At 40.5% G+C, this 22505-nt stretch overlaps 1 protein-coding gene and 2 pseudogenes across 5 annotated transcripts in view; 1 reads left to right on the top strand and 2 right to left on the bottom strand.

Annotated features, from left to right (window-relative positions):
• ABCA8 (ATP binding cassette subfamily A member 8) overlaps positions 1–13298 on the top strand; it is a 198498-nt gene extending 185200 nt beyond the window's left edge. For all 5 annotated transcript variants that reach the window (XM_066386727.1, XM_066386729.1, XM_066386726.1 and 2 more), the window contains 11 exons: positions 382–499; positions 1160–1277; positions 1921–2012; positions 4358–4518; positions 4984–5059; positions 5132–5226; positions 8420–8539; positions 8760–8900; positions 10622–10701; positions 12260–12315; positions 12412–13298. In XM_066386727.1, coding sequence (XP_066242824.1) covers positions 382–499; positions 1160–1277; positions 1921–2012; positions 4358–4518; positions 4984–5059; positions 5132–5226; positions 8420–8539; positions 8760–8900; positions 10622–10701; positions 12260–12315; positions 12412–12510 — 1156 coding nt within the window. In that variant the 3' untranslated portion in view covers positions 12511–13298. The remainder of the gene's footprint in view (positions 1–381; positions 500–1159; positions 1278–1920; positions 2013–4357; positions 4519–4983; positions 5060–5131; positions 5227–8419; positions 8540–8759; positions 8901–10621; positions 10702–12259; positions 12316–12411) is intronic.
• LOC136405648 (mitochondrial import inner membrane translocase subunit TIM14 pseudogene) lies at positions 6385–6781 on the bottom strand (annotated as a pseudogene).
• Positions 13299–16688: 3390 nt separating the features above from the next.
• LOC136406602 (prefoldin subunit 4-like) overlaps positions 16689–22505 on the bottom strand; it is a 61736-nt pseudogene continuing 55919 nt past the window's right edge.

Below are 22505 nucleotides of genomic sequence, written 5' to 3'. Positions count from 1 at the left end.
CTGACCTAACCTCCCTATGAAAATATAATAATGCCCGATTATTGGTGTCAAAGCTAGGATGCCCAGAACAATTATTTCATAAACTATGGTATTAAAACTTTTTGTCTGATAATAGGTACTAACTTACTTATAGATATTTTTTTAAAGAATGTTTTATAAAGAAGTGGAATGAAAGATATATTAGACGCACTGGTCATTAAATACAGTATTACCATAGACAGAACAAGGGGGTTGTGAAGCAGGGAGGGCCCACTGTATTGAAGGAAGATTATGATGGTTTAATTACTCAGTCTACTCAAGTACAAGATTTAGGGAAAGCACTGTTCTCGATACAAAGACGAAAACCCCAAATCAATTATTAATGGATGGTTTTGACTCCAGAATTTCTCCAAGAAGCGGCAAAGTGTGCCAAAATCCCGAAGAGCCAGAAGGGGAGGATGGAGATGTTCAGATGGAACGGGGGAGAACGGCAAATGCCTTTTCCACAACCTTTGATGAGGTAAAAACACAAAGTAGTTTATTTCAGCAAGTAACACAGATGTCGGCCAGTTACAGTGACTGCCTATAGTCCAATCCTCTAATGATTCTGAGTGTCTCTAACTTATACATATAAGGATCATAACTTCATTTCAGCAGGTAGTCATCATGTTGACATCTAACTGAGAAGATCAAAGGTCATGTTAACTTGCTTTGTCTTTCTTAGAACAAAAACCAAAAAGCAAAGTAAAATTGAAATTACAAAAGCCAAGAATGAATTTCTGAATTTTAGAAACAGCAATGGTGACGCTGATTACCGCTTCTTCAAGAAAGTTCACTCTACAAAATCCAGGGCAGAGTCCAGGCTACACCATGTTGTTTTGACCATTGAGGGTGATCTGGTGCTTCTCCAAGTCTTTTTGTTTCTGTCCTGAAAGATGAACTGTGTGTATAAAATAATGTGTTCCTAAGTAGATGCCTTTGTAGGAAAGAAAAACAACAGTCTCTTCTCTCTTAAAATCAGTGCTAAGGCGTGAGAATGGCCAGTAAATATGTCCCTTAGTACAAATTCTTCTTTGATGCATGGCTTGTGCAGTGAGTGGCCAGCACAGCGGGAGGATAGAGCTTCCTCCAGGTCAGTAAAGGGTATTAAGGTCTGACATAATTTACTTGTCACTTACAGAGACCAGTCATCATTGCCAGCTGTCTACGCAAGGAGTACAAAGGGAAGAGGAAACACTGCTTCTCTAAGATGAAGAAGAAGATTGCCACCAGAAATGTGTCTTTCTGTGTTAGAAAAGGTTGCACACGGGGACTCTTCTCCTGATGGCTCAGGGCCCTTCTTAGAGCTTTATGGTTCTTGATAAGAATCATTCTGTGCATTAACTCTAGGTTCACACACAGACCCATCAATGGGGCGACCTTGACAGTTCCTTAATTAACTCATGTCTGTGGATATGGGCCTAGTAACATATACATGGAAACTCTAAGTGCTCTTTGAAATGAACCACTAACACCATGACATTTCCATCTAATGAACATGATTGATTTCCTAATGTTCATTATTCTTCACAAAAAACTAATGTGATGTCCCAGCACATTCTGAAGGGAGAACAGCAGATGTTAGATGACCTCATTTTATGACATTATTTCATGGTTCTTAGAATCACAGGAGAAGGAGTCTGACACCCCTAGCCTCTAAGAGTGCTTTGTTACTTCCCATCAGTGTGACTCTGGGCAATTAACCTCATCCCTAAGACCTATTGTCCACAAATATGTAAACAAAGATTATGATAACAACCTCTCAGGGGGCTGTGGCAATGAAATGAAATACTATATACAAAGCACATAGAACACATGTCATATAGTGCGACTTCAGACTAGTTTTATTCTTAATTTTACTATTGAAATCAATTTGTATGAAGTATAACCTTTTTTTTTCAGGTGAGGTTTTAGGATTACTAGGACACAATGGAGCTGGTAAAAGTACATCCATTAAGATGATAACTGGAGACACAGAACCAACTGCTGGACAGGTAGGTGAATTATGTGGAAAATGTGTTATTTAGTGGTACTCAAAATAAATTTTATAGGATACTAAAATATTATACACAGCAAAGTCTCATTTCTTTATTAGATGAATGAAGTGATTAATGTGGCAAAATAATGCATCACAAATTATCACAATAAAACACACCAAAATTAACCCCAAAAGGGGATAATTAATCATGACTTCAAACACATTTAGTGGGAATGTTCAGTATCAGATCATAAATCCATAACAGAATTTTAAAAAATTCTGTTTATAGAATCATAAAACACACAGATTTGCACTGTCAATGAGCATTGTCCTCTCAATATGAATAAAAATGCTTTTTTAAAATAACTTTGGTTCTGGCAGGTTGCTCAATGGTAGAGCATCAACCTAGCATGAAGATGCCCCCATTTTGATTTCTGGTCATGGCACACAAGAGAGGCAATCATCTGCTTCTCCACCCCTCCCTGCCTTCACTCTCTTTCTCTCTTTCTCTCTTCCCCTCCTGTAATGATGGTTCAGTTGGTTTGAGCATATTTGCCCCTGGGCACTGAGGATTGCTCCATAGAGCCTCTGCCTCAGGTGCTAAAAATAGCTCAGTTGCAAGCATGGCCCCAGATGGGCAGAGCATGGGCCCCAGACAGGGATAGCCAAGTGGATCCTGGTCGGGGCCCATGTGGATGGTCTGTCTGTTTATCTACCCTCCTCTCACTTAGAAAAAAAAACTTCATTAAGCAATCGTATTCTTCGTCCTTCAAAAAGCACTTAGCTACTGACATATCTCGTACAGACTAGGGAATGGTTTAAAAAAATGGCTTGAAATTGAGCAACAGGGATATGAAGTCAACACAATCATACATACAATTCAACTGCATATGGAGGCCTGGTAAACAGACAATGAGCTCAATTGATCAGAGATAGACAAAATTAGTTAGAGGAAAAAAAATTTTTTTCCCCATATTCTATGGCAGAAGATAGATAACCTTAAGAACGCCTTTGGAGCCTGACCAGGGAGTGGCGCAGTGGATAGAGCATTGGACGGGAATGTGGCGGACCCAGGTTCACAACCCCAAGGCGAGGTGCTTGCTGGAGCACAGGCTCATCTAGCTTGAATGCAGGCTCACCAGCTTTAGCACGAGGTTGCTGGCTTGAGCGTGGGATTATAGACATGACCCCATGGTCACTGGCTTGAGCCCAAAGGTCACTGGCTTGAGCAAGGGATCACTCGCTCTGCTGTAGCCCCCCCCCCGCCCCCATCAAGGCACATATGAGAAAGCAGTCAATGAACAACTAAGGAGCTGCAATGAACAATTGATGCTTCTCGTCTCTCTCCCTTCCTGCCTGTCTGTCCCTACCTGTCCCTCTCTCTGACTCTTTCTCTGTCACACACACAAAAAAGAAAGAATGCCTTTGGAAAGCATGCCCAGGGGAGTGGAGAATGGAAAGAACATAAGGCAGAGGTCTATGGAATTACACCATGGGAAAGGGGCTGGTGGTTGTAAAGCCCTCAAGGCAGAAGACCACCAGGTACGTGATTGACAGATTTCTCACTAAAAAGGAAGGAGAATACATATTAACAGTCACTCTGAAGCTGAGGTGAGAGCAAGTATTCATGAAGGGGGCCTCTAGGTGACAGTGGTGGCTCAGCAGACCCTACCTGGACTTCTTAGTTCATTCAGTTGAGACCACCCTCCATTCAATCACCACCTGGACACTAAGTCAGTATTTTATTTCTCCTAAAGCATGAGCATCAAAGAAGTTCGCTGATATATTGGAATAAAATATTTTTAAAGGTTATGTGAGATCATAATTATAAAGCTAACAACTATTTGGGTGTCATGAAATCAGCTTTAATCAGATCAGCCAGTGTGATCTTTATAAACAATGTCATTGTCTTGCTTAAGTATTTCCAAAGACCTCTCACTATTTTCCACGTCCCTACTGTCACAGCTCTCTCTGCTTTCCTGGGCCAGTGTGCTCCGGGGCCCCTACCTTTGCCTGGGGTCCAAGAACACATTGAGCATCATCCCTTCACAGGCTTTGTTGTGACCCAAATTGCTGTCCTTTCCCACGGCAGGCGCCTACTCACCCTTCTGCAGACAGGTCCCTTGGCAGACAGGCTTTCTCCAATCACCCTACCTCACATCACTGACCTTGAATATTTGTTTGTTTCCACGCATTTAAACTCTGACAACCTTCTTCCAATGCACGATGGTTGCAGATGATCAAACTCAAGGAGGCCCGAGAATTTCTCTAGTTTTTCTGGGTTTCTAAGGACAAAGACGTCATGGAAACACAGAGAAACAATGCATGTCCTAGGGCCTGAGAGTAAACTTTCCCCTGCAGGTGCTACTAAAAGGCAGCAGCGACAGGGTCCCCCCGGAGTTCCTGGGGTACTGCCCTCAGGAGAACGCGCTGTGGCCCAGCCTGACGGTGAGGGAGCACCTGGAGGTGTTCGCTGCGGTGAAAGGGCTGAGGAAAGCGGACGCCACTCTCGCCATCTCACGGTACATGGGGGACCCACCTGTTCTCTACCCAAGGGGTCCAGGGACACAGTTGGGAGTGACAACCTTCAAGGGAAACTCGGAACTTCACAGGAGACTGTCAACATTGACCCAGACCACACTGGGTAGATATGCAGTTAGGAGCTGGTTTCCCCGATTTCAAAGTGTTATTTTCTCATATAATGTTCGTTGATAAATTTTTCAAAAGTACTCGAATTTAAGCATAAACTATCACAGAACAGCTATTTGGATATCATGAAATACCCTTAAAATATTTTAAAAGGAAAAACTGATTTTAGGTGATGGGAGAGAATTAAACCAGTCATTTTTAACATGGTCCAGCATTTATTTTCAGAACCACATTGCTGGTTCTGCTCTCCATCTTTGTCCTGCGTGGCCCGGTGCCCCATTCTGCCCCATTCTTGCTCCTTGTCAGAAGTCTGTAAAGTTACTTTGTGTTTCCTTCAGGTTGGTGGATGTGCTCAAGCTGCAGGACCAGCAGAAGCGTCCCGTGAAGGCTTTATCTGAGGGAATAAAAAGAAAGGTAGGGACGGGGCTCACTGTTACTCTGCACAGACCACAGGCTGTGCCAGACGCGCTGTTCCTCTTGTTCCAGCTGTGTTTCGCGCTGAGCATCCTGGGAAACCCGTCGGTGGTGCTGCTGGACGAGCCGTCCACGGGCATGGACCCCGAGGGGCAGCAGCAGATGTGGTGAGGAGCCCAACCTGGTCAGGGCCAGCATGGACACCTTGCTGGATTATCTGTGAATTGTTTTACTCCTGTAAAATTTATGCCTTAAACCAGTGGTCCCCAGCCCCCGGGCCGCGGACCAGTACCAGTCCGTGGGCAATTTGATACCGGTCCAGAGAGAAAGAATAAATAACTTACATTATTTCTGTTTTATTTATATTTAAGTCTGAACGATGTTTTATTTTTTTTAAATGACCAGATTCCCTCTGTTACATCCGCCTAAGACTCACTCTTGATGCTTGTCTTGTAAGTTCGACAATTATATTTAAAAATACCACAGTTTTTACGCCGGTCGCATAATTTTATTTTGTGCATTTATCCGTCCCACCTTAAAGGTCAGTCTGTGAAAATATTTTCTGACGTTAAACCAGTCCGTGGCCCAAAATAAGGTTGGGGACCACTGCCTCAAACGGTTTTTCTTTTTTATCAAGTGTCTAATTTATGAAATCTGAATTCTGTCAGTGATATAAACATCTATATCTCAGTTTCTTAGGTCACAATTGTGGCTAAATTCACTTTTAAGTTCAGAGTTCCAAGCAGCTGAGCTGACAGCCTTTCCTCCCAATGAGAGGAGCCTACTATAACAGCCGTGCTAATTCCATCAAAATAGTTATCACATCGTATTTTAATATCCAGTTCTTCAGTCTTTGTTAGACTGGGGTTCCTTGAGAGCAGAGACTTTCATGTTCACTTTGCCTGAAAGTAAGTACCAAGTCATTTGCTAACTGAGTAATGAACAGTATTTCCATTTAAATGTTATATATTTATCCATAATTATTTATATTAATCTCTAAATAGTCTATAATCTGATTTAAAATTTTTCTAATTTTTAAAATTTATTGATTAAAGAAAGAGAGAAGAAGGGGAGAGAGAGAGAGAAAGTGATTTCCCCGCCGCCTATCCAAGTATTCACTCGTTGACTCTTGTATGTGCCTTGAGTAGGGATTCAACCCACAACCTTGGCACGTCGGGTCAATGCTCTAATGGAGCTACCTAGCCAGAGATAAAATCCTCAGATTTAAACAAGAATCGTATACCAAAGCTTTGACTCAGTTTGTTCTACCTCATTTTTAAAATTTGTAGCTTTGGGACATTTTATTATAAAAAGTTGGTACTACTCTACATACCTAATAAGAACTTAAAGTTCATCATACATTTACTTCCTTTTTTAGCTTGACCTTCTAGTAAATCTTTACCTTCTTTATTTGGGGCTACTGTGCAAGGAGATCCTCCCTTGTCTGGGTGATTTAAAAGCATAATGCATCGATGAGTACCTCAAATTTTTCCTTTATTGGCAGTAGGGCTTACACCTAGTAGTTAGTATTCATGCTGCTTCCCATACTATTATTTTGGGTTCAGACCTCAGTTATAGTCACCGTTGAAGGCAGATTTTTGGTAGACTTTGGAAAACTTCTTTGACTTAAGGCTCCATGCGCTTTATGGCTTGCAAAACATAACAGCCTGCAAATCCTGCAGCAGCAATGGTCCGTCCAGCTGCTACCACTGTACTGGCCATGGCCCTGGCCGGGTTCCTTACCTCCACCAAGAGTGTTCCCTCCCAGCTCAGAGGCTGCAGCCTCTAACACCACCCATGCCTCTGCAGAAAGCAAGGCGGCTACCTTGCCCTTAAGCCAGTGGTGGGATTCACCCAGTACACGCTAGTTTGGCTGAACCAATACCTAATTTTTTGTAATCAGGGTTCTCTCTAAGGTGGGCACCTGGGCAGCCTCCCAATGTGGGCATCACAAATTTACATTCCTTACTCTTTTTTATTCCTTACTCTTTTTGTGTGTGTGTATTTTTCTGAAGTGAGAAGCGAGGTGGCAGAGAGACAGACTTCCGCATGCACCCAACTGGAATCCACCTGGCAAGCCCACTAGGGGGCGATGTTCTGACCATCTAGGGCATTGCTCCATTGCAACCAGAGCCATTCTAGTGTCTCAGTCAGAGGCCATGGAGCCATCTTCAGCATCCAGGCCAACTGTGCTCCAATGAAGCCTTGGCTGCAGAGAAAGGAAAAGGGGAAGGTGGAAATGAGCACTTCTCCTCTGTGCACTGACTGGGAATCAACCCAGGACTGCCACACGACAGGTTGATGTTCTACCACTGAGTCAGCCAACTAGGGCCCCTTCCTCCTTTATAATGTTCATAAGTGCCCATAGTAATAATGTTCATTCCATCCATGGGTGAAAAAAATTTGATGGAACTATGCTTGTAATATTTATGTATTTATTTATTTATTTCATAAAACTCATTATACCTTTGATGAAATACTACATTTTAATTCCCTCGTGTTTGTTACTTCAGTAAACAAACATATAACGTAAAGAGAAAAAGTGCCCAACAACCAGTGAGTGACAACTTGTTTTTTGTCAGGTATTATTTAATATTTTTTCATTAATATTTTAAAACTCTTTCTTATAATCTAGTTTTGTGTACCTCTTTTATCATTCTTATTTAAGTATTAAATGCATAAAATAATAAACTACCTTTCAGTATGTCATTTTTTTATACTTAAAACGGTCATTAGGGCAGAGAACTGGTTGTTAAATTATTTGAATCCCACCACTGCCTTAAACTCTTTCTTAATATAGGAGGGGAAAAAAACTCAATGTCATTAGTATAACCAATACTTTGCAGAAAAACAAACTTTTCTTGACAGTGCTTCCTAATCATTTCTCATTAAAGGGAAAATAATCACTGTCAGGTCCCAAACCTACTCACTCTGAGTATTGGGATTGCTCCATTGATCTTTTAGGTAGCTACGGTGCATGCCTGGGATACAACATGATGCAATCACCCAGTGTCCTGTTCTTCTCATGAGAATAATAATTCTCATTAGGATGAGAAGGTGGGGGCAGAGGAGGGTGTGGTACGTGGCTTGTGCATTCATTTTCGTTCTACCCGATCATGACAGCATTTCTCCTTCAGCCCAGCCTTCTAATACGTGCTGGATTCAGTGAGCGCTGCTCTTCCGGAGCCTGCCTCCGGGGTAGCAGCTCTCACCTGGCCGGCCTTTCCTCATCCCCCCTGCCCTTGTTTAATCTCTTTTTTTGCTAATTACTTACATTCATGCCAGTTAAAAAATTCTCTTCTTTTTCCATCTGATTAATAGAAGACTTCCTTAATTGCACATATTCTCTTGACATTTTAGGCAGGCGATCCGGGCTACCTTTAAGGACATGGAAAGGGGTGCTCTTCTGACCACCCATTACATGGCGGAGGCTGAAGCTGTATGTGACCGTGTGGCCATCATGGTGTCTGGAAAGCTGAAGTGAGTGTCCGCCCACCCAAGCCCACCTCACTTGACCCCCAGGTGCATGATGGAAGAGTTTGTCTGTGGACAGAGAGGTCACAGTGAAGAACTGGACCCACCTCACAAGGTCTAACAGTGAAGCCCCCAGACAACCCTAGCAGTAAATCATGAGTCTCAAACATTGCATTCCATGTCTGTTATGACCTCCTCCTTCTCCTTCCCCTCTTCTTCCTTCCAGATGTATCGGTTCCATCCAGCAACTGAAGAGCAAATTTGGCAAGGATTACCTGCTGGAGATGAAGGTGAAGACTCCCAGGCAGGTGGAGCCTCTTCACACTGAGATCCTGAGGCTTTTCCCCCAGGCTGCTCGGCAGGAAAGGTAAAGATGGTGGCTGGCTTTGATCTGGTGTCAAATGTCAGCTTCTCCTTGTGGGTTATTTGTCGTCATTCAACTCCACATTTGGCCCAACAGGAAACTTAAAAAAAATAATTTGCTGGATGCTGCAGAAAGTAAATGAAAGAAGAGCTGATGGAAAGTTTATGTTGTGTGTTGTGGTTCTACTATGTGCCAGGCACTGTCCTGGTCTTGGGTTGTCTTATTTAATCCTCTCTGAGACTTTCTAGAATAGGTTTTGATGTTCCAGTGAAAAATGAGATGATTTCAGAAAGGCATTATGAGAGTCTGGCCTTTACAAGGGTCTTGATAAATGAACTATTATACTTATGAATAGAAAACTGGTAACTAGGTTATATCACATGATACCTAATAAGTGGCAAAACTGGGATGTAAAACTGATTATTTTATTTTAAACCTATTAATATTTCCAATTTTATATATGATAATGAAACAATCCTCGTAAAAGTAATACACTAAAAAAAATCAAAGATTAATTTTAGGGTCACTTTTAACACCTACAATTTACTTCAGAAGACAGATGATTTAGAAGGTAGGGAAGAAGACAGTGAAGAGAAATCAGTCATAACAACAAGGTCAGAAAATGTATTTCTACAGCGGAGTACAGATAAAAAAATCAAAGCTGCAACCCGTCGTGCAGCCCAGGACCAAACAAAAATTTGTCACAGAGGTACAGGGAATGAGCAAAATGGATTAGAATGATTGTTCCAAAGATATATAAAATAGTATCTTGTGAATGAAATCTAAATCTTTCTGATTTTCAAATAACAAAAAGACAAATTTATCTGAGAAACAAATTATTTTTAAAAATTGTTGCTGGGCATTATTATTTGGTGCTTGAATTACTAGAGATTTCTAGTCTCTTAATCGGACTCAATTATGTTATCCTGTATTAGGAAAGCAGTGTGAGTAGGAGGGGGGAAGGTGGGAGATTACAGATTTTCTGGAAAACAGACTTCAATTTCCATCCGAGTTGAAAAACTTGAAGGAACGACTTGGTGTCACGGCCTGGTTGGAGGATGAAGCCAAGGAGTGAGTGTTGAGCTTAGATGGAGGCCCTGGCCAGTTTGCTCAGTGGATAGAGCATTGGCCTGGTATATGGACGTCCCAGATTTGATTCCTGGTCATAGCACACAAAAGAAGTGACCATCTGCTTTTCTCCTCCTCCCTCTCCTCCTTCTCTCCCTTTTCCCCTCCCTGAGCCAGTGGCTTGATTTGTTCAAGCATCAGTCCTGGATGCTGAGGATAGCTTGGTTGATCTGAGCATGTCAGTCTAAAGTGCTAAAAGTAGTTCAATTGATCCCAACATAGGCCCCAGATGGGGTATGCTGGGTGGATCCTGGTCAAGGAGCATGCAGGAGTCTGTCTCTCTATCTCCCCTTCTCTCACTTAAAAAAAAAAAAAAGGAATGAAAGTGGAAGGTGACTTTGGCAAATCTGGAAGTTTCCTTTGCACTGTGTCTGCTCATTGCCATCCAAGGAGCCAAGGCCACTAAACTGTCTTGAGTCTGACTCCCATTCCTACTTCTCCTTGGGAACTGCCTCCTTTTAATTACTATGGATTCACACTATGCATTTCACCTGCACCAAACCACACTTACAGAAATAAAGACCAGAGAGGTGTCTGAGTCAGTTTACACCTGCCACAGGTGATATCAGCCTCCCTCTCCTCCCCTCTCCTCCCAGGTACTCATATCTGATGGTCTATAAGTTGCCGGTGGAAGACGTGCGGCCTTTGTCCCAGGCTTTCTTCAAATTAGAGAGGGGTAAGACTGATAAACTTTGCCATAACAGCCTAAAAGCAGATTATGTCACATCATCCATCTTCAAGACAAAAACGAACTGTGATATGTTGTTTAATTCAAAAGTTAAAATCTCACATTGAATTTTCAGAGCACAGTATTAAGGAAGTGGAGGAATTCTGCATGCATTTGTGGGGATGGGGTAATGAGAGTGATTTTTACTCTTGCTTTGTGGGGCTTTCCTGTCTTTTTGTATAGATAGATAGATGATAGATAGATAGATAGATAGATAGATAGATAGATAGATAGATAGATAGATAATAGATAGATATAGATAGATACAACCTAAGTCAAAACTCAGTTGTACATGCATTAATAGGAATGCTTTCTTTTGGAATATTGATGCTTACATATTTAAAATTAAATTTTATGTGGACTTTCATATTATTATTTTTTGCCTTAGGCTCTATATTAAGACAATTACCTCTTGTCTGGTCATTAAGACTATCCTCTTGTGTCAGCTGCACTTTAAAACTGACCACATTGTGTCTGTCGTCACCAGGCTCATGTTGTCCTTGCCACCTGTTGACCCTGCTACTCTGCTCTGTACTGGCCAGATCTCCCTCCTATAATCTTTTATGGCCGCTGCTCAGTGATATCTCTGCTGGCTTGTTACCTTCCTGAGGAAGAGATTCAAGTCTCCTAGTTCTAGAAGACTCTTCTTACTCTTGTTGATGGCATTTGTGGTCCAGTGGTGCTACCTTTCCATTCTCTGAGTGAGAGAGAACCCGGCATCGGAGCACTCCCCACATTGGCCCTGTGGCCAGTACTCACTCACCTGGTACTGTTGGTGATATATTTTCAGTCTGCTGGGCTCTTATCAGGGCTCTAACTACCCTTCCCCGTCCTTTTTAGTCAAGGAGAGGGCTTTTAACTTGCCTTGGGTCTAACTGCATTGGTGAAAAGAACCTCGTGAGGATTACCTGCTCCCTAGAAAATCAGACATCTTTCTCTGTCATCTTCTGATGCAACCCTTTTCAAAATGTGTCTGCCTTCCACTTCTTCCTCTGCTGAGTGTACAGAAACACTGACTCATCTGAAGGGAAGGAAGTCTTCTCAGACTGTTTCCTCCCTTCAATAGAGATCTCAAAAACTGGGCAATGTACGAGCTTAACACCTGCACATTTCCCCCAAACCTGCGTGAATGTATTGGTGTTCTTCTAGCTTAATGCTGTAGTTCAACTGTCAATGGTTATCATCTTAACCTTTTTGTTTAATATTTTTAAAACTTGTTATTTGTGGCCCTGGCTGGGTAGCTTAGTAGGTTAGAGCATTGTCCTGATGCACCAAGGTTGTGGGTTCAATCCTTAGGGCACATACGAGAAAGAATCAGTGCATAAGTAAATGGAACAACAAATCAATATTTCTCTCTTTCCTTTCCTCTCTCTCTAAAATCAATAAATAAAAGTTTAATAGTATAAATAATCATTTTTAAACATTGTTATTTGTACTCCATTCTGATTCTAAGACCATCTGGATATAAAAACATATAAAGCCCTCATGCATTTCCATCCCTGTGCAGTTAAACAGAGCTTCGACCTGGAGGAGTACAGCCTCTCACAGTCCACCCTGGAGCAGGTAGGTCTGTCTTAGTGATTTTTCCATCACCCATGGAACACAAATGTGCAATAAGTACCCACACTCTTCACTCCTTGGTTTCTTCTCCCTTCACAGGTTTTCCTGGAGCTCTCCAAGGAGCAGGAGCTGGAGAACTTTGATGAGGAGATTCACTCCTCCATGAAGTGGAAGCTCCTCCCACAGGAAGAGCTTTGAAGCCCTAGCTACCCCTCTACTGCTGTCCAAACCCATAGTTGCGTTTAAAGACATTTCTTTTTATAGCGTCCGCATTTATTTTTAGAGACGATATTGTGAGCACTAACCTGGCTTTTGGTGTGGTGGAGAGGAGGAGTGAGGGCTGGGTGACTGCAGTGACAATGGGGACGGAGCCACCTCCCAGACCCAGCCTCCGTGTCTCTGCAGATCACCTTGGGCCCAACTTTCTGTCAAATGCTGAATAAATGAATGTACTTTTGTAAGATTGTTTCAGGTTCTTAATATGATGTACAAATTTTAATTTTTTTTTATCAAAAACTTAAAACCCTTTTTTTAACCTAGACTCAGAAATCCATTTATTCACTCTTCAGCAAGTTTGATTCTATGTAAAGCTGATATTTTAGTAATAATTCAAGTGACATACTGTCAAAAAAGTATCATACTTAATGGAATAGATTTTAATGTTTTTTATAATGGCTAAAAATATTACATCATTGGCCATAATGTCTGACATCAATATGTTTGATAACCTATCCACTGGTAACACTATCAATTATACAGACATAGTCTAGAAAACTTAGAAATTTATTATACTTTTTTTATCTCTATAAACCAATGGAGTCCTATTTCCATCGTATTTTTAAATCTTTGCCAAAGCCACTTGTATTGTAACTAATCTTGTATGGGTATCTGCCACATCATCTCAGAAAGTTGATAAATGTCTTCACAGGTCAAATAATCAAGTTGGTGGAAAATATAAAATAAATTTCATATATGTGATTTTGAAATGTTTTCTGTTTCATGTGTTTTTTTCTCCACTCATTGGTGTCTAATTTACAAATTAATTGCAATCTCATTGAAAATAATTTCTAATATAGGAGCGAGTTTGCTACCTTAATATGCTACCAAAATGGAAAGGAAGAAGACACCACCACACCATGAACAAGGAAGTAAAAAGTGGCACACAGAGATGTTTCCTAGAAAAATCTTCTAAAGCTACCGGGTGTGACTACCATGCATAAAATATAAGATTTTCTGAGTGGTGGAGAAAATTATCTGAGCTTTCTTACCAGAGCTTTGCATATCCTTTCTTCCCTTTGAGAAAACTCTTAGCATCCCAGAAAATGCTGCTCTGGGGAGCATCCCTCCCCGGCCTTCCTAGGCTCTGGTGAGGTTGGTCTACGCATCTTGTGCTAGGAAGAAAAAGATGAATGAGGCTCAGTCCCCACCCTCAGCGAATGCTGCTGCATGGCAGAGATTTGGGGCGTGGCCTCGGGTCAGCCTTGGATCCACCATGTACTCTCCCTGAAGACCTTGCCTCCTCACCTGTGGAATGGAGGTCTCAGTACCCACCGCAGAGAGTTACTGTGAAACCAGAAGTGGCCACGGCAACGACAAGCACCAAGCTGCTGCCTGGCTGTTCCCAGTGCCCAAAAACTCCAAGAGACTCCGTCATGACCTGGCCTTCCTTCTTGTTCCTATCCCCTCGCTTCCAAAGGACACATCACCCCACTCCCCAACACCCAGAGGAGGCATCTGTAGATAGTACCCTGAACAAACTCATTTTAATGCTGGACTTCACATTGCAACCCAAAGAAATGATACAAACTAAGTTTTTTTTATTTACTTACTTACTTGAAGCTATTTGGTCAGTGAGAGATATCTTGAGACAAGCAGTTTTAGCACTCAAGCGGCCTCTGATTCAACCTCTGGTTGGAACCAGCCTTGGTCTCCTGGACAACCAGGTCTTTGGAAAAAATCTGACAACTGTGTCAAACCTGAGCTTAAGGTCTGTCCTTCTCTCAGGCAAGGAACAGGTGCCCACTTCTTCATGTGGCTTCATGTGGGACTAAAATCTGGTGTTGGCTTCAAATGATGTATCTGTGTGAGGGCTAAAAAAAAAATTAATACTTTCTCCTACCTTCTAAATCCTTCTAGCCAGGCAGAAACAGCTTAACAGAGACAAATAAACAGGAGAAGATCAAATCTTAATACATGCACATGGAGAATTCACATAAGCAAGAAAATTCGAAAGACAGCAAGGCAACATTGAGTATACATGTCATTTTGGACAAAGGAGAAAACTGGGAGAATGGGTTATTAGATTTCAGAAGTGAGGATGGGGGGTTTACACGCAGTTAAAGATCAATCAGAACGCTCCTGGAAGGCAAATTCTTGCTAGGCAACTCAGAAACAGTGGGACATGCTGTATCTAGCTGTCAGGCCCCTGCCTGAAGCCCTCCTATTTACCACACTTACTTCAAATTAGACTAGGCAAACATGTGAAGACTTTCTTCCTGAAGCAGAATTTTTCTATCTGGATTTCTTGGGCAGGAAAGGATGGAGGGTCAAAGTTTCTCTCTGAGTTTTCTGTTTCTTTAATAAACAGCTTACAATCAGTATCTCAAAAAGCAAAACTTTTGGTCCCCTTCATCTATGAAGAAAATCTATTATCACACATCTGGTACTACTACCCAGGGGATCATGATCTTTGACATGTTGGATGAGCAGATGGCAAGTGCTGACATGTCTAGAGCCAATGAGAAAACCTAGAGCCAAAAGTGCAGATTAACTGCAGGTTTTACCCTCAACGTGTCACAAGCACTTCTATTTATAAAGCACAGAAAACAAGCAACATATTGCTGTGCAAAAGCCCATTCCTTCTGCTCCTTATGGGCAGTCTTACTCTATCCATCCTTTTTTTTTTTTTTTTTTTGGATCTTCCTATCACTTATATTCTATAATATTCTTTTAACCTTCTTTGTTTTGCCTTTTCTCTGGCTGGGTAGAGACCAGACAAAATTGTATTCGAGGAAACATTCAATTAAAGTAAACTGGTTAGCATGGTGGGAGCAGTACTCGTGGTTCATGGCCAGCTTCTTTATTGTTCAACCAGATGTACGATGTCCAGGAAACATGGCTTCTGTCTCTCTGTCCAGTTTTTGTGCTTCTGATTCTTTTTCTGTTCACATGTCTATTTCCTCTCCTTCTTTCTAGGTCTATGACACTTTCAAAATATTTTCCAAGACTCTTGTGGAATTAAAACTAATGGGGGAGCATTTTTCCCACAATTAAGAGAAAAAATTTTTAAGTATAAAATAAAGATGTACAGTCTTCTGAGATCCCAGAGAAGCCAAGTAAACATATCATGTTGAACAAGAGATGTGAAAGAGAACAGGGAAGACATGAAATATCTTCATGATGGTGGGCGCTGAATGTCTCAAGGGACATCCTTTGTCTACTTCAGATGAGAAGACCAGAAGGCCACCATCCACAGCTAGGAAGGGGTTGAGGGGAGAGACGAAATCATTGCTACCACCTAATACAGAGGAAATAGCAACATTTGGAAAGGGCTGGGGAGGGGGGCGGGGGGGAGCACTGATAGTCTTTTTACAAATTCCAGAATGTCCTTACTTTTTCTGGTAATTTTTTTTAATTTTTATTAATTTTAATGGGGTGACATCAATAAATCAGGGTACATATATTCAAAGAAAACATGTCCAGGTTATCTTGTCATTCAATTCTCTTGCATACCCATCACCCAAAGTCAGATTGTCCTCTGTCACCTTCTATCTAGTTTTCTTATTTTTTTTAATCTAATTTTCTTTGTGCCCCTCCCCCTCCCCCTCTCCCTCCTTCCCTCCCCCCGCCCCCCGTAACCACCACTCTCTTGTCCATATCTCTTAGTCTCGTTTTTATGTCCCACCAATGTGTAGGATCCTGCAGTTCTTGTTTTTTTTTTTCTGATTTACTTATTTCACTCCATATAATGTTATCAAGATCCCACCATTTTGTTGTAAGTGATCCGATGTCATCATTTCTTATGGCTGAATAGTATACCATGGTGTATATGTGCCACATCTTCTTTATCCAGTCTTCTATTTTTTTTTACACTGATTAAAGCCTTTAAGCAAACTCTTGGCCAATACAGCAAGAATCCTTAACATGTTCACCAAGTCCAAGGTGGCCCCAACACCATGCCAAATCCCTGATTTTTTGGTAATTTAAAATGTGTGTTTTCATCCTTCTCTGACATTCAAGGAAAAAAATACATGAGGCTTGAGCTAGCTAAAGATTCTGATGTTGAGATCTGAACCTTTGGACACCTGAGTAAGTCTTGGGGATTGAGAAGTCACTTGTATCCAGGCTCTAAGCAGGCAGAAGCCACTCTGCTGCCATCAGGGACTCGTGAGATCAAAGTGTAAAACATGCTCATGATTCTCGTTGTCTTGATTATTTGAAGTCCGGTTCCCTGGGCTGGTTGAGGTGGTCCTGAAATGAAAGAGAGAAGACCACAGCATTTTAATTTTTCTTTTGATTTGAGAGAGACAGACAGAGAGAGAGGCAGGAAAAGAGAGAGAGGGAGAGAGAGAGAGAGAGAAGCATCAGCTCGTTTTTCCACTTAGTTGTTCCACTTAGTTGTACACTCATTGGTTGCTTCTCGTACATCCCCTGGCCAGGATACCCACAAAAAACGTCACTGTTAGGGAACTCAAGTTTGTGTGCCCAATGCTTTGAAAGGCCAAAATTCAAAACATCAGAGTTTGTAGTAAGGAGAGGTTTGTTGGTCAAGAAGGTGTCAACTGAGATGGTGGAAAAAAGTGGTTCCTCAATTCCATTAAAGGGGTTAGGGGCAGCGTGAAAGTGCTGGTGGGACGAATTTGAATTGGAGGACCTTGGAACTTGGCCATTTATGGTAAAAGGCATCAGCCCTGGATCTCCCTGGACAACAGACCCTTTGCTTCTGAAAGTGTGCCGGCATTAAGTTCCAGCTGTGTGTCTGTCCTTGGGTTCCTTGTGTTTGGGGATGGCAGCACAGTACAAGACTTTGGTTCCAGGTACAGCTGGAGATAAAAGTTCTCTACTGTGCTCACTCTTCAGCTGTGTGACTTGTGGTTTCTGTCTGTTGTCTCTGAAAAGCATCTCAGTATCTTGCTAAACAGCATAGGTCTATATTGAGCTGGTTCTGTGGTTACATCACCACATCCCTTTTAAAATCCACCATTGCACTAAAATAAAATTCAAACATCCTATTCAAGTTTACAGATCCTTCTATGATGTAATCTCTGTCCACCTCTCTGAGACTCCAGCCATGTGGACCTCTTATCTCTTCCTTAAAAAACATCAAGATTGTTCCTCCCACAGGACCTTGCCTCTGCTTTTCCTTCTGCCAAAAACCTTCTTCTCTCAGACATCCACACACCTGGCTCCTCATTACCTTTCATGTCTCACTCAGCTCAGTTGTCTCTTTTTCAAAAATATCACTCTGACCACCAAATCTAAAGTTGTGCCCAATCACTCTCACTATTTGCTTTGCAATATTCTTCTTAAATTTTCTACATTATTTATTTGTGAATGAACTGTCTCCCCCCCTTCACCCTCAGTTAAAGATAACCTTCATAAGTGCTGGGATCGTATCTGTCTCATTTACCATTGTTTTCCCATGGACTGGACCAGTACTTGTCCCACAATAGGCAACCATCAAATAATTACTGAATTAATCAACTACCTAAATACAACTCCTTCTTCTCTCAGTTCTAATACTTATTGCTATGAAGTATAATCATCTGTCACTAAAGTTTTTTCTCTGTTAGACAATTACTTTTTGAAGTGCAAGGGAGGAAAAATAATTTTACCTCTACCTTGCTAGGTTCTTGTCTAAGACCCCAATCCTGTAATAGAAAAATTGACAAGAGAAACACAAATTGAAGTTTGATAACATGTATACAAGGGAGATACCTGGGAAAACTGAAAAGCCCCAAAATGGCTTAAGCCATGAGCTTAAGTACTATCTCCAACCAAAAACCAAAGAAGATGTTGGGGATCTAGGGATTATTTGAGACAAGTTATTCTTTAAAATAAAGCACACAAGCAAACTCAACCTGAATATTGTTTGACCAAAGGTCACTGAAATTTGAGCAACAGTGACTTACTCTTCTGGTTACAACCTGGAAGCTTCTAAGATCCAAAGAGATCTTGAAAATTGAACTAAAAATGGAAAATACAAACTCAGTGATTAGGAAAATAGATCAAACTTGGGATGGGTAGTTTGCTTTATTTCAAGATGAAAAATACATGATGTATAATCTACCTCAGAGAGAGGTCTTATGTATTTCCTCAATAACTACAATATATACTTCTTAACCATTTATGTGCCAAATACTGACACAGTTATAGAAATATCACAATAAATAAGATGCTGTTAGGAAGGAGAGAGCAGAGGACTCATATTAATTGAGCATTTTCTATTTACCTGGCATTTAGATTACTATCTTGTAAGTTCCCACTTAACTGGTGAGGAAACTGAGTTTTAGAGTTTGAGTAACTCACCTGTGATCCCACAGTTGGAAAATCTGGAATTTGAATGCAAGTCTGTCTGTTTCCAAAGCCCCATGATCATTTCAGTGTATAGAGAATGAAAATAGAATGTGATGAATGCAATGCAAACCATTACATAAAACCAAAATAGTTGCAGAACTGGGTAACTGACTCTTCCTGGGAGGGAATATAAAGTTTAAAGCAAAGAAAATTTCCAGGATAGGTTTCTCTAAACTTCGGTCCTAAAGGATGAGTAGGAATTGGGCACATCATCAAGGAGAAGAATAAAAATCAGGTGAAACGGTAAGGAGTCATAAACTGGCTGACCCAGTTCCCATTCCAATGCGGAGAATACAAGACCAATAAATGGTAAGATAATTATTTTTACTGCTTGAAAAATTGAAAGTTATTTGGAAGGGGAGACTAAAAATGTTCCCCGAGCCACCTTTTTCAGACCTGTGCCCTTTGACCATTTTTTGTGCAGGGCACATGTCCACGATCTGTGGCCATTCAATATATTTTACTGGACCTTTTGCAAAATCCAGACCACAGCTGCGGGCCATTGAGTTGCAACTAGCAATGACACATTCAGGTTGTGCTTGTGGTAAACCCTGTGGGCTCTGCCACAAATAGTCACTTCCTTTGTTTCCTCTGAGAGGGATTGTGAATAGCAGAGATGCTTCAAAACAGTTGTAGGGAGATCACTATTTCTGTCTAACCACACATTTCTGAGATTCTGTGCTGCATATCCACTCAAAAAAAAATGAGGAGTTATGAAGCAATTGTGTTCTGTAGTTCAGAAAGTTGAAGAGCCTGGCTTCTTTAAAAAAAATCCCAGCAGGGCAGGAAAAAGATCTTGTCAAGGAACACAGAGCAAGAGGAAATGAGCTCTGGGAAGAGAGGGCTGGTGTTGAGGGACCCCAAGCTGGAGAGGAAGGGAGAAGCTCTGCGGCCATTAGGTCATAAAAACTTGCCAGAACTCTAGAACGATGAATGTCTGAGAAGCAGTGGTGGGATTCAGCCAGTTTGCACTGGTTCAGCAGAACCTATACCTAATTTTTTGTTGAGTTTGGTAAACAGGTTGTTAAAATGGCACTTGTAATCAGGATTATCTCTAAGCTGGGTGCCTGGGCAGCCACCCACTGTGGAAATCACAAATTTACATTCCTTATTTTTTTTTAACATTCATCTGCAGAACACCGTGTTCTAAGCACCCATAGTAATGTTCATCCCATTCGTAAGTAAAGAAAATTTGATGGAACTATGCTTGTAATATTTATTTATTCATTTTATAAACTCACTATACCTTTGATGAAATACTACATTTTAATTCCCTCACATTTGTTACTTCAGTAAACAAACATATGTCATAAAGAGGAAAAGTGTCAAACATCCAGGGGTGATGAGCTGTCATTTGTTTCAGTTTTGTGTTACGCCCAAAATTTTTCTGAGATATTATGAATGTGCTGATGTTCCCCGAATGGTGAAACCAATAGGAAGCTAGGACACAATAAACCAACTGAAATATAGATTTCAAGGGTTATCTTATTGCCCATTTTGGAAGCTGTGGAAGAATGCTCACAACTTTCCTGTGACACACTGGTTTGCCGTACACATTATTCAATCATATTTAATCTGCATAGCCTATGCCATTTACTAATTCAACCTAGAAATTTTCATTTACTATCAGTAAAATGAAGAAAATGTATGTTACATTAATGTTTTTTCATTAATATTTTATAACTCTTATAATCTAGTTTTATGTACCTCTTTTATTGTTGTTACTTAAGTGTTAAATGCATATACCTTTCAGTATATCATTTTTTTATACTTAAAATGGTCATTACAGCAGAGAACTGGTTGTTAAATTATTTGAATCCCACCACTGCTGGCTGAGAAGTTTGAAGAAAAGGTACCAGGGAAGCTCTGTTGAGCTACTGGAAACTTTAAGACTACTGAGAAAAAGCAATTGGGATAAATAGCCCAATTCAAGACCAATTTAAAACCACCATTCAAGTTCCGTTGGCTTAACAGGACTTCAAAAACAATACTGCTTTTGTTTTTATTTTTATTAAGCTATGCTGCTTAATTGTAAGCCCCTAAAGCCCCTGGGCAAGGATTTTATAAGGGCTTCATCTAATAGTGGTTCCTAACCTTTTGGCTGCAGTAATGGGTTAACTGTAGAGTCGATAGTAATGTCACAGAATGGGCGTGTTCTCTATGCTTCCCAGTGTATCCATGCTGCATTTAGGAGTTGGATGCTACCAAGTCAACCTAGGTAAAAAAAAAAAAAATTCTCTTGAACCATCTAATTACATTTGTAAATTTAAAATAAAGTTGGGGAGTCTTCTAATGGAGGATATTAGAATTCTAGCTTCTCTTCCATTGGGGTTCAAAGATATTAAACTGATAGACTGAGATATCATCACATTAAACAAGATCATTATAATGTGTTTGTTCTACATTTCACCTAACATCAAAAACATGTGAAAGTATTTTATTCATTGAAAGAGAACTTGGATTTTTTAAAAAGTGAGAAACATGGGTTGAAAGACTTATTCCTTTTCAGTTAAATCTCTGATGCAGAAAGGATACTTAATGTGGGTTATTTAATAGATTTTAGCTGCCCCATGTGACGAATGTGCCTTTAGCTTAAATGTATGAGATGTTTTTTTAATAATTGAATTATTGAATATAATTTCCTTCTTTGTTATTAGTCATTCATTTCATTTATATTTATTAATGAAATTGAGAGAGCTAACAATAAAAATAAAATACCACCAGGCTATAAGAACAAGGATTTAAAAAAAAATACAGAAAAACCAAAACAATACCATAGTGAGAGGAGAAAAGGGATGGATAAAAAACGATGCCCTGCAGGATATAAAATCAATACTCAGAAATCAGAGGCATTTTTATACACCAACAATGAACAGTCAGAAAGAGAAATTAAGGAAACAATCCCCTTCACAATTACAACCAAAAAAATAAAGTACCTAGGAATAAACTTAACCAAGGAGACTAAAGACTTGTACTCGGAAAATTACAAAGCATTGATAAAAGAAATCAAGGAAGATACAAACAAGTGGAAGCATATACCGTGCTCATGGTTAGGAAGAATAAACATCATTAAAATGTCTATATTACCCAAAGCAATCTATAAATTCAATGCAATACCAATTAAAATACCAATGACATACTTCAAAGATATAGAACACATATTCCAAAAATTTATATGGAACCAAAAGAGAACACGAATAGCCTCAGCAATCTTAAAAAAGAAGAATAAAGTGGGAGGTATCACACTTCCTGATATCAAGATATACTACAAGGCCATTGTACTCAAAACAGCCTGGTCCTGGCATAAGAACAGGCATATAGATCAATGGAACAGAACACCCAGAAATAAACCCACAGTTCTATGGACAACTGATATTTGACAAAGGAGGCAAGGAAATACAATGGAGTAAAGACAGCCTCTTTAACAAATGGTGTTGGGAAAATTGGACAGCTACCTGCAAAAAAATGAAACTAGATCACCAGCTTACACCACTCACAAAAATAAACTCAAAATGGATAAAAGACTTAAATGTAGGCCATGAAACCATAAGCATCTTAGAAGAAAACATAGGCAGTAAGCTCTCCGACATCTCTCGGAGCAATATATTTGCTGATTT

The sequence above is a fragment of the Saccopteryx leptura genome, chromosome 5 (assembly GCF_036850995.1).
Source record: "Saccopteryx leptura isolate mSacLep1 chromosome 5, mSacLep1_pri_phased_curated, whole genome shotgun sequence".
NCBI lineage: Eukaryota > Metazoa > Chordata > Mammalia > Chiroptera > Emballonuridae > Saccopteryx > Saccopteryx leptura.
This window is presented reverse-complemented; position numbering and strand designations above follow the sequence as displayed.